At 39.6% G+C, this 12,687-nt stretch overlaps 1 protein-coding gene and 1 long non-coding RNA gene across 2 annotated transcripts; one reads left to right on the top strand and one right to left on the bottom strand.

Annotated features, from left to right (window-relative positions):
* Positions 1-30: 30 nt before the first annotated feature.
* On the bottom strand, positions 31-11,905 carry LOC133149503 (MAP/microtubule affinity-regulating kinase 4-like). The gene is made up of 4 exons (XM_061271882.1): positions 11,025-11,905; positions 7,403-7,600; positions 7,056-7,109; positions 31-4,800 (listed from the first exon to the last, which is right to left on the bottom strand). Exons 1-4 carry the CDS (start codon positions 11,073-11,075, stop codon positions 4,780-4,782), a joined length of 324 nt encoding a protein of 107 aa, XP_061127866.1. The 5' UTR covers positions 11,076-11,905; the 3' UTR covers positions 31-4,779.
* On the top strand, positions 8,353-10,292 carry LOC133149504 (uncharacterized). Its single transcript, XR_009713429.1, has 2 exons — positions 8,353-8,639; positions 8,715-10,292. It is a non-coding gene; the product is annotated as an uncharacterized LOC133149504 (long non-coding RNA).
* Positions 11,906-12,687: the final 782 nt, after the last annotated feature.

Here is a 12,687-nt window from a genome sequence, read left to right as displayed (position 1 = left end):
TGTTCACAAGGATTGGTAATTAGTGGCATAGTGAGACATACTAGAGGGGGTTGTTGTTACTGGAAACTGAATGTGGAATGTACGATGATGGAAAGGCACAGTGCATCCTGAAAGTATCCGCAACGTTTCAACATTTCTGTTTTTTTTATTGCATTACATGATAGCCTTATTTCGAATTGGTGTCAATTCATTTAAGTGAACACATTTGGATGCGTAATTTTAGTTTTAATATGTGAGCAAAAATTTTAAAATATTTTACAAATTGTGATTACATAGGGCAGGGGTCCCCAAACTTTTTCCTGTGAGGGCCACATAACCTTTCCCTTCTCTGATGGCGGGCCGGTGGCAGTTTGTAACAGAAAAAGTGTGACGATCGTAGGGGAGCTTAAAAAAATTATTGTTTTCCAGAAAGCCACACATAACCAAATAACGGTTATTTAATAACCCTTTCCAGGTTCTTTACAGAAAAAAAGTCAGGAAACAAATAACACTATTAATGAAATAAATAATAACTAAACCCTCTCTGAGTTCTTCACAGAAAAAACAGGAAATAAATAACTAAATAACTCTCTCTGGGTTCTTCATAGAAAAAAAACCATGGAACATTAACTTTCTGTTGTGCCATGCACAATCTTAACAGATAAAAGTTCAGCTCAGTTGTCAGAGCAGAACCTCTCTGACACATATGAGCAGTCTCTTAAAGTTCTTGTGTTCCTTCCTTATAATCCTTTTGTAGGTTCCAGTAGGCTTGTAGACACCGCTGTCTTTTTTGTTAAAGTTTGATAGTGCGTCATAGTCTGGAGTAAAATTTGTTGTGGCAATTCTTACGCGAGATCCGAGGTGTTGGTCCGTTTACCTCGATCTGTGACGGGTAGATGTTGACGTTCATGTGGCTGAACGTCACGTCGCGTACGTCGAGCCAAATTGGCTCTTTTAAACGCTCGGCACTGTGTTCACCCTGCTTTACTTGGGCGACATTTTAACGGAAGGATTCCAGGGGAAGGTTTGTGGGTGGCCTTAGGGCAAAACTGCATCTGAAAGCTCAGCGCGCAAATTACAAGAATGCTGTCGTCACAGCCCACGCTCTAAATTCGGGACTGATACAAATAGAGCGCGAGTGCGCCATGTCCGTACACGCACTTGTGAGTGTGCACCGAGCTTTCTGACACGGCTTCCGGTAGTAAATGCGCAGGCGAGCGCTTCCCCCATCTACTGGGGAAACGCAGTCATTGCAGGCAAAATGAGCAAAAAAAAAAAAAAAAAAAGTTTAATAATACAATTTATTCAGGGTTGGCGGGCCGGATTAAACGGTCCCGCGGGCCGTGTCCGGCCCGCGGGCCGTAGTTTGGTGACCCCTGACATAGGGTGTTATGCGCTGAATTTTCAAGGGGGAAAAGTATTTATAAAATCTTCAGAAAAAGCTGTAACACAAGTGAGAATAATGTCCACATTTTCTTTCCCATTTGTATACATATATTACTATAATAATTACAAAGTAAAGAAAAAAACAAAGTTGGTGACTGCTTACGGCACAACAGGCAGGACAAGTGAGTGATACGTGTGGAAATACTTTTGGCCTGAAAGTAGACATTAGCGCAGGGGGTGCCAAACTCTGGCCCACGGGCAAAATTTGGCCCGCAGTGTAATTATAACTGGCCCACAAAGACAAATAGTGCATCGACTTGTCATTCGTTAATTTTAGTAGTTACAATAATTTCAATCTAATAAAATGAATACACTGATGTACACGTATGTACATATATAATAAATTTAAGCGTAAAATAATTATTTTGAATAAAACAATTCGTTTTAATAAGTGTCTTATCTATGTATATATACAGTAAGTATAAATAATTTCTACTGTAAAACAAAACTATTGTTATATGTGCATGCAAAATATTTTAAGGGAATTCTCATTTTAAAATTGTATTTTAAACATGAATATTTCAATTAAATAATGATTAGTTGAAATGAAATGTGTAAATTTCAAGTCTTTATTCTACAAATATTTTAAAATGCATTATGTACACCAAATAATCAACTAATTATTTAATGAGATCAATAACTACATTTTATTTAACCAGTTTCATGGAAAGAAAAAAATGACCTGCTAAATCACTGCGACCTGTCTATCGAGACTTTTGATAATGCAAACGCTCTGTCGGTCAGATTATAGAACAGAGTGAGCTGAGTATGCAGTTATCCATGTGTGACTTTTGGTTCCAATGTTATTTTCAACAATAATCAGCTGTCGAGACAGCTTTATCTTAGCTTTATGTCACCTCTGTTAGGGTTCTAATAAAAAAAAAAAAAAATGGTGTTGTTGTTGGGGGTGGAGGTTCTCATTGCAACATCACACTTTTCTCAGTTTGTGTGAATCAGAGGAGACACTTGGCCTGGTTGAACAAGTCCAAAGTCTCTAGACATCAACTGACGCATGCAACAAGACATTCTGCAGCACTCCCTAAATGATGTCACAGTAACCAAATAGCATGAAGCTCTAATCTGGTGTGAATTTAGTGTAAATACATTCTTTAATACAAACAATACATTTTATTGCAATTACCATGACCAAAATAATCCCGGTTATTAATAGGAGGACAGTAGAATGATTTTGAATACAATACAAAAAAAATACTAAACTAGGAACTTTATGCACTGTTTGAACATTTGAAATTATAAACAGTAGAACAAAAATGAATTTTCATGCATGCAAGCCCCCCGAAAAAATAACATGGTTTTCACAGCAACTAAAAATACTCAGTTGTGCCCTTATTTTATTTTTAATAAGCCTCCAGTGATTCAACACAAATTAGGTGGACATTGTGTGTCATAACAGGACACACTAGTATCGTGAAGCATAGTATTAGTTTCATGTATATTTTGAGGGTTGTTGGCAAGTTTGAGGAAATGGTGCCCTGAAGGCACTTTTACCCATCAACATGAAATTGTGTTAATATACTTAGCAAAGCTGTACACACAAGAGGGCCCATGGACCCAAATGCCATTTTGGTTTCAATTACTCACTTTGGGCAAACCCCTCCCATCGCAAGTTAGCTGAACTCAGCTCATGTGGATGGACCATGTATAAGTTTCATGATCTTTTCAAGGATTCACCCCCGTCGGATTAGAACGCCATCATAAACCGAGGACCACAGTAGCTGTTTGAAATGTTATCACATATGATGGGTAAACCAGCAGCTGCGTGTACAGCCGGTGTTGTGGCCCTCAAGGGGATTAATACCGACATTGTCACGGCAACCGTGACGCGGCATGGCCGTTGTCATGGCAGCTGGCCAGTTTGTGAAATAAATTATCCAGTCAGGGTTTCAACGAGCAAAGCGGGATGGAAAAGTTAGAGAAATGTAAACCTCATTCATCTCGGCTCCTGATTGATGGGATGTGGAAAATGTAAAGTGGAGGTGACAGGCTCATCCCCTTAATTCCACTTAAAGTACTCAGATGCTCCACTTTCTTGATTTGATTATACTCTCTTATGTCATTTAGTCCATACATGTTCAATCTCAGTTGTCCTCATCAGGGTCATGTTTGTTTGTGCTAAAGCGTAGGGCTGTTTGAATATGGAAAAAATGTTAATCATGATTATTTTGGTAATAAGTGAAATTGCAATTATTCAAACGATTATTTATTTTTTGGTACAGAGCAAGAAAATGTTTAATTGTAAAAAATACAAAGTCAATTTAATTTAATTTATGTAAGTATAAAAAAAACTTTGAATAATTATTTATTTTATTCTACCGTATTTTCCAGACTATAAATCACATTTCTTTCATAGTATGGCCGGGGTGCGACTTGTACACTGGAGCGATGGTAAACTTGTTGGCATGATATCTATGCTATAGTTATCTGAATAACTCTTAATGTTATGTTAACATACCAGGCACGTTCTCAGTTTGTTGTTTATGTGGCATGTAACGTTGGCATACCGTACAATTATTCAGACTGTTGTTGCCTCTATTGTATTTTTATTTTAAATTGCCTTTCAAGATGACATGTCTGCTCCTGGTGTTGGATTTGATCAAATACATTTCCCCCCAAAATAGGACTTATACTCCAGTGCGACTTTGTTTATGTCTTTTCCTTTTTATTATGCATTTTATGGCTGGTGCGACTTGTACTCTGGAGTGATTTATAAAAATACGGGAATCACTTTTGTACAAGGATGGCAATCTTGTAATCGTGGTGTAATATTCGTAATCATAACAGAATTTTGTTTAATTGCAGAGCCCTACTAGAGCAAGTGACTTTTGGTGAGAGGCTTGGTAGGCCCTGGAATGGTCGCAGCGCTCATAGACAAAGAAACATTCAGACATGAACAATTTACAGTCTTCAATCAACTGACACTGGCGTTTGGTGAGAGAAATGTTGTACACCCTGAACTGGTCGCCAGCCAATCACATCACAAATTGACAAGCAACCATTCACACTTAAATTCCCACCTATGGATCTAGAGGAGTGCTTCTTGGCCAGTTTGTTATTGTTGTGTTCATTGGTGCTTGTGGGAAAAGCTGCTCTCAGCCTGTCTGCCCACTTATCTACATATTCACTATACACAACCACAACAAAGCACGCTGGGCCAACAATATGACACAATAGCAATGCATATAATTGCATTACACATGCAGACAAAAGATGGAGAGACGACCAAGTCCACATAGTCTGTCTTCTCTCTATCTTGTCTTTCTGCTGTCTCGTGCCAAGGCCCCACAACTCCGCAACCCGGCCTTTTGTTTGCCTGTCTGGAATTCAGCTCCCGGTTTAGGGGCCAGCACGGGGAGACTAAAAGGGAAAAAAAAAGAAGCTTCCCAGCATTGCTCAATGACGGTTCAAACACAGACTCCAAACACTTTATCAATGTCACTATCACTATGAGGCAGGCAATGGGTACATTTACATCACAACAATCTACTAAAAAGTTGCAACCGCAATTGTGCAATTGTCCAGATACAAGAAAATGATATGCATTGCTTGCATACGTGAAATTCAAAAACAACAAAAGATGCTGGTGGTTAATCCTTGCAAAGAAAAAAAGTCTAGTGTTTTGGTAGGGTGTTGAAGGGGTGAACAATTAATCAAATTCAAATCAACATCACAGTTTTCAAAACCCAAAGGCTGCAATTTTGGAAGAGTTTTTTTCTCTATATAGTGATAGATTCAGTATTAAAGAAAAGACATCCAAATGTTTACATGTCATTTAATGAAGCATGAAACATTGAAGTGATAAAGCCACGAACATTTTGGATTTATAGTTTGTGTGATTTATAAATTACTGACTTTGGTTGAGTTCTACACTTGTTTGGTAGAATTTGGTGAAGTTATCATAGTAAATGCTTAAAAGACTGCAAGTCAAAATGCTCCATTTATGAACAACTGTATTTGCAGTATACATATAAACAAACCGTCTTTCTAATTGATTCATGGTTCATCTGCTTTTTTTAGTGTAAGCGTAACCTATAGGACCAAAACCTGTGTACTATAATAAATCTGATATTGTTCTTTGTAATACAGATAGATTTTTTTCCTTCTGCTTGTTGGAAAAATACATAAGAGGTCAAATTGCAATATTGAGGGGAAAAAAGCAATTCGATTATTTTTCAGAATGGCTTGGTGTTGCCACAAGAAGGTACCATTTTCTTTATGAAACAGGGACCCAAAAACCATACAACACGAAAAAGCTTTACATTTGTTGTTTCACATGATACCTGGATACCTAAAATGAAGTGAAAAGGCTGTCATGCCTATAACAGCCCAGTAGTTGTTGATGGTGAAATGCCTATTTTCCTTCGATTAAATTAAAAATCTTGCAGATAATTTGCACTACTGTTCGCATTTTCACAGTAGAAGCCAGCTTGATTGGTATCTAGGCCGGCGTTACATGGGGAGGACCAGACACTGCCAATACGTGGGTGTTATCAACACTTGCGAGCTAACCAGCAGACATCTCATCAATAGTCCTGCTCTGTCCGTGTGTGTATTTGTAATGGCTTATGGATCGGTTTGTTGGGACGCTGATGATAAAGTCAACTGATAATCAGACAATGGCTACGATTGTTTTTCGTACAAAGAGCAACGTGTACCGAGTGTGAGAAAATACCATCACCAAGGTTTTTAAACAGTAGAGGCTAAGAGAAGCACCAAAATTCTCATGTTTGATGACAGGGTAGAAGACAAAATTAATAATCCACATACACGGAGATAAAATGATCGCACACTGGCACCTTGAGCGATCTAAACTTTCACCAGTGAAGCCGCCTTTACCACCCATACAGGAAATGCTGAATCAGAAATCAATACTGGACTGTGACTCTCAATCCTCCGGAAAAAAACATGAAAAGCACACAATCAATACAATACAGTGCTTCTTATTACCTCCCTCAAGGAGATTACTGTTTGATTTGCAGTCTGGTTGGTTTGTTTGCAAGCCCACTCTGAAAGTAACAAAACGTATGATCTGGACTAACACACAATATTTTATGAGGGCCACTGCTGAAATGAGGGACAGTGCTACCTCGGTGGAAGCCTGCTCTCATAAACAGACTTAATATACGAGGTCAGACCACCAATAAAACAGATAGCCCCTTGTTTGAGATCACGAGTCTACAGCGAATCCCTGCGGTTCACGAGATATAACCTACTGTGAATAGTGAAACTTAGAAGCAATTGACACTCAACCCCCCCAAAAACATTAGTACAGCATTTGCAGACTGTAGAGGCCTAACTAAAATAAACCTCTTCTCCTCACTTCAATATAAGTTCCTGACACCCTTAAAACACTGATAATAAACATTTAGACATGAATAAAACAAATACATAACAAATAAATTAAATACAAAGATAGACATGAATCATATAAAAAAAGATACAATTGTAATTAAATAAATAAATACAAATTAAATGCAAAATATAAACAATAGAAAAATAGAACTGCAAATATTTAAATAAAAAAATATATATACACAACATAATTAGTAATGATGACAAACATTTTCTATTACTCGTAATGGGCATTAAGTGATAAAATAAAAATCACTCACCTTCTGTAGGCTTGAAGGGTTGAGTTGTGTTTTATCAATTATTTTTATTGCAACCTAAACAGCAAGCAAAAGCAAAATATGTCAATGACCATTAAAAAAACATAGGAGGTTTCATCAAGACAGCAAATAAACAAGCTACCGTTGTTTTGGTGAGGAAAACAAAAACAAAAATTGAACAGCCTACCGCAAATCGTCTTCATTTATTCATTAAATAAAATGAAAATACGTTGTGTCACTTGAAATGTACGTAGAAAAAGATACAGACATCATTTCGGAATTGGTAACTTGGACCTGCTGTGAAAATTCTGCCTTGAATGTAAAGTCTTCAACAAAAAACAACAACATACCTCTTTGCCAGTCAGGATGTGTCGAGCCAGTTTGACCTTGGCAAAGTTGCCCTTGCCGATGGTCTTGAGCAGCCGGTAGTTTCCGATGTGCGGCTGTTCATCTGAGCATAGCGCAATGGAGTTACGACATCGGGCACCCAGCGAGCGGCTGGACCAACCTGGACCCTTGTCCGAGCGGCTGTTGGACAGCGAGGTGTGCTGAGGAGACAACAGGCAAACACACCCCATTAAGATTATTGGGGAGGGGCGGTATATTTTTTTACATTTTCGCAAATTTATCCCCAAAAAATAAAAATAAAAGGGAAAAATGTGAAGCGCTGTGAATGCTTTTTAAATAGACAGTGTAACTGGATCACGAGTTCCGTTCAGTGCTGAATGTTTGACCTCAAGGGGAAAATCTACCGAAAACACATTTTGTTTTGAATGCTGTTCATAAGTACAATTGCAACATTTTACATTAGCTCACGGTGGATCTAAAAAGAATTCACACTGCTTCACTTTTTCCAGATCTGCACACATTTGAGACTTATTTCAAAATGGATTAAATTCTCCACATAACACTCCATAATGACTCATCTCAATCATTTTGCAAATTAGAAAAATAATCATATTCATCCTTGCATTGTACAGGATGGGGGAAATTTGAAAATGGCTGTGCAGCAATGTTCCCCAAGCAACCTCAGTGATATTGATATTCTTCAGCGATTAGGCATTCAAAATAGTTTTTTGACACTGTCTGCCACAGATAACATCTGGCATACCAGCTATACTGTATATGATGGCGAAAAAAAAGGGTTCTGCGGTCATACAGTCTGTGTTGTAACAGGAAGTGCGTGGACTCCAGGAAGTGTGACGTTGTGGCCCAGCTAAAGCAAAATGGCGTAACTCCCAACCTTGTCGCAATAACACCGGTTTCCTTTACTTCCTTGGTTCTTCACTCACTCATACGACATACAGGACACAACAATGCTCTGTCTCTCTCAAACACAAACGCACACACACACACAAAATCTCTCACTCACTTTCACACGGACGCTCACACACAAATGTCTCTCGGCATGATGAAAATAGACGTGGGTGAGTCACCGGCTTGACACCAGGTGCTATTTAACAAGTCACATCCATTTTGTTAATGATTTTGATTGTCACGGTGTTGTTGTGTTGCATTGTTGCGGCGGCAAAAACACGTCACCTGTTGTGCCAGGCAATTTACAGCCAAACCCCAAATGTTTTAGTGGTGAGCAACTTCACATTTTCTTCACTTTTTACTTCCAATTGGGTGTCCCAACACTTTTGAGGTTTTGGTTCACAGATGCAAAATACTGAAGCATTCCAAGAAAAGAACAGCGTTCCTTACTGTGGAACATTAGAGAGGCCCGGTTAAGTTTGCTAAGATCCATCAGAGGAGTGTTTGATGAAATGTCAAGAAATGTCACAGTTTCCTGGAGAAGTTTCTAGATTCAAGATGTGACGTCACAATTAAAAGCAAATATGTTGCCAAGGAGAGAGGTTTGTCATTTAATTAAGTGGAGGTTTGCAAATGGAAAGGAAATTGCAGGCGGCCATCTTGGTAGGAGACACTAAGAGCAAACAGATGGCACCTCAATCACCTCTGAGAGCCCAAGCTTTAAGACGGAAATGTCGCAGTGATTGTCCTACTTCTCTGACCTTACCACACACTCCGGGTGAAAAACAAAAGCCCAAACATAGGTCACCTCATATTAAGGTTTATAGGCGTCATGCATAGCTGACTGGGCCTCAGTGAAGCACATGATGGAGGGCCTGAGGTGTGCTGCTAGCGCTGGCTAACAAGTTGTGGCAGCAAATCTGGGACTTAACTTAGTGAATCCAGGAGACATAAAAGGGAAATTAAAGTCACCGGTTGGGAGGTGCGCCGGACTTGTTTGGAAGACATCGGCCAAAAGACGAGTTCATCTTCAAAGGGCTGCCTTCCCAAAAAATGGCAAACTTTGTTTATCCAGGCATGGCTTCTTAAGATTTCTTTTCCTCATGACTGACATGCCTACCCAACTTCATATTGTGCAATTGGCTTCACGGGCTGAACTTTCAAAACATTTCTGAAGACGTTACCAAGAGCCACCAAACACTACAAAGGCCGCTTTGATCCAAACTGGAACACTTCTTTGGTCTTATTGTTGAGCCTGGTTTGAATCAAGAAAGACATTTTACAAGAATATTCCAAGTTTTCAAAATGTCTGTATGTATGTTCAACTAACGACAGAATCAAACATCATTGGCACACAAAGGACTTCATAGGGGGGAAAAAAAAACAAAGTACAAGTGCACACTGGCACAAAGCCATGCACGCCCACTTTGGAACTTCCGTTACAAATGCTGAGCAAATCTCATGACTCGCCTTGAGCAAAATATTTCAGTCCTGAAGCAACGACTGTAAAGATAAACCTGTCATCATAAGGCAAGGTCAGGTTATTGTAGCCAGGACTGCAAAATATTTGATGCTCTCACTTTAACCTTGGAAAATGTAATTTTTTTTAATCAAGCAGATGAGCTCGTGAATGATCATGAAAACGTACAAGGGCGTGAAAATTGCCCTCCTTACACCTCAAGCCCTACGGCTGTTGCCATGGTAAGGTTACTAACTACCATGGCCTGTGAATTTGGCCCAGTTTACAACCTTATTTTTAACCTGATTTTAGATGGAGAAGTCACGTTAGGAAATATTACGAGACACGCTTAAAACATATCCAAATGAGATATTTCATGTGCCCAGCCTCTATGTGGCATTGTAACATTGCCACAAAAAAAGAAGCTGAAACCTTGGAGATGAAGAGGATCCATAAAACTGAGGGAGGGAACTGCTTAACCCATCCAAGGCACACCAAAACCAAATGAAGAACTATTAAGATGTCAGATTTGTTTGTTTATGAATGCTACAAAACACAATTGCGATTTGTTTTTCACCTGGACTGGAGCAGAATTGTTTTTTGACTTTTTGACTGACTCAAGACAGGTAATGTTAGAAAAGGTCAACCTGAAAAAGCATCATTTTCATCTTAAAAAATCAGGAGTCATGCACGGAATACGAAAGTATATTTGGGTGCTGATTATTTATTTTGTCTTCTCGTTTGTCGGTCGGCAATTCTCTCATATGATTATACAAAAAATAAAGGCAACGATCAACAAATGAGAAGCCAAAGTGCTGAAATCAGATTACCAAGTTTACACTAGACAAGAGTGCCATATTTCACTTTTGCATTCCTGCAGTCGGGAAATAACATGTCATGGGCATGGACAATCTCCTTAGAAAATTTTGCGTCAAGTTGGTGGGATCGAGGCAAGGCTGTCGATATTTACCATTTCAAATGTGCAAATGGCTATAAATTGCACTTTGTTTTGCACTTTTAGTGCATGCATTTGTCATATACCTCACTTTTGACATTATTCTAATTAAACTGTGGTCATTTATAGGAGTAGGTGGGTTAGTTCAGGGTGGTCTTGCATAGACTAGATTAAATATTGATTTGCTGTTGGGCAAGGGTGGTGGTGATGGGAGGCGACAGAGCTCAAAATGGATGATGGGACGCATCATTTTCTAAATGTGTGTGTGTTGTGTGTGCGCGCGTTGTTTACGTGCACTTACATGATCCGGTTTCCGCTCGTTTCCGGGCAGTGCGGCTCTTAATAAAGACATGCTCGTCCCTGAGTGCGATTCCGGTCAGAAGAAGGTAAATGAGCAGACTGTTGTGTTCACCACACAAGGCCAGTCAAATCACGCTCTGGTTGTCAATAACAGCAGACGCAGCGGATTTGAGGGGGAAAGGTGGGACTCTCATACAATCTTCATGGTGATAGTCCGTGAAGGCACCACGACAAAGAGTCCAGTAAGCTCCACGCAGCTCCACCAACTCAGCATCATCGAGAAAAACAAATACTGTACACAGAGGCCCAACTTTCGACCCCAACTACTCGAGGCTCACTGTCTCCAAACCCTTCAGCTCTATCGCCGCATTCCAGAGGACAGACGGCGTCGCTAACAGGATGATCCCGGAGGTTAAGAAGCAAAGTCTTCAGTCACATCGAGAGAAACTATAACGAAGCCACAGGGGGATAGGAAGCTAGCCGGCTAACGGGTTTTCCGCGTTTGTCCAAGGATTCGAATTAGATTTGGAATAGTCAAGATAACGCATCCAGCGTCCCCATTTCCACTGATGTACCGGAGGGCCTTGTCACCAAGAAAGCCTCCTGAAGCCCCCCTCCGTTCCGCTTCTGGATGCGGTGAATGGAAAGTAGCCGGTGTCTGGAGGTCGTGTGGCGACAAAGCAAAGGGCTAATATCTCCTCAGCGGGGTCTTTTGGACTATTGAACGGAGCCGTTCTGTCCCAGACCGTTAGTTTAACAAACTAGAATGAGGCCGGCAGACGTCCACTGATGTCGGTAAAAAGGAAAGACAGGCTGACTCTCCCTATTCTCCTCCCTCCTCCGACAATGGTGGCCGCGATGCGTTCAGAGGCGCCTCGTAATCGGCGATTATCAGTCTTCCCATGGTGGCGACGCCTTCAATGTAATCTCGTAATCGAAAATTGCAATTCATTGTCGTCATAGGTAGCGCGCTTGTTTGGCTTATGTTGCAATTGAGACACAAGTCATCCAGCCATCCATTATCCAAACCGATTATCCTAACGAGTGTCGCAGGATGGGCTAAATTATACAATTTTTAAACAAATGTATTTAAAGGAGGAAGAGGCTCAGTAATAAGGGACTTAAAAGTATGTAGGAATAGTGTGAAAGGATAGAAAGAAAGGTTTCGAATAATATGAAAGACAGAATGGAGTAGGGTTTGACAGTAAAGGGAAAAAAAGGAAGGAATGACAGGAGGAAAGAAGGAAGAGGGGAGAAAAGGAAGGCAGGCGAAAAACCCAAATTTAAAACCACTTTGGCATGCTCGCCTTAATTTAAATGGGTTGAATTCGTGAGATTGACCCGTTTAAAAAATATAATTGTAATTAATACAAATGTAATGAATTTGAACCAGTTTAAAATGTATTTGTTTTACATATGGTATTATGGTGTTGACCTGTTTAATACAAATGTAATTAATTTGAACCAGTTTAAAATGTGTTTGCTTTACATGTAGTGTTGCCTTATTTTCTGTTGGGAAACAACAAAAAGTTATTCACTTAAGTCCTCAATTTATAAGACATACAAATGTAAATTAATATTTACTTTCAGTTCGCATACCAGACTACCACACTGAACACAGCCAGGAAATTTCATCTGGACTATGCAAGGAATTCATCCATCCA

This window comes from Syngnathus typhle, unplaced genomic scaffold, assembly GCF_033458585.1.
Source record: "Syngnathus typhle isolate RoL2023-S1 ecotype Sweden unplaced genomic scaffold, RoL_Styp_1.0 HiC_scaffold_359, whole genome shotgun sequence".
NCBI classification, from domain to species: Eukaryota; Metazoa; Chordata; class Actinopteri; order Syngnathiformes; family Syngnathidae; genus Syngnathus; species Syngnathus typhle.
This window is presented reverse-complemented; position numbering and strand designations above follow the sequence as displayed.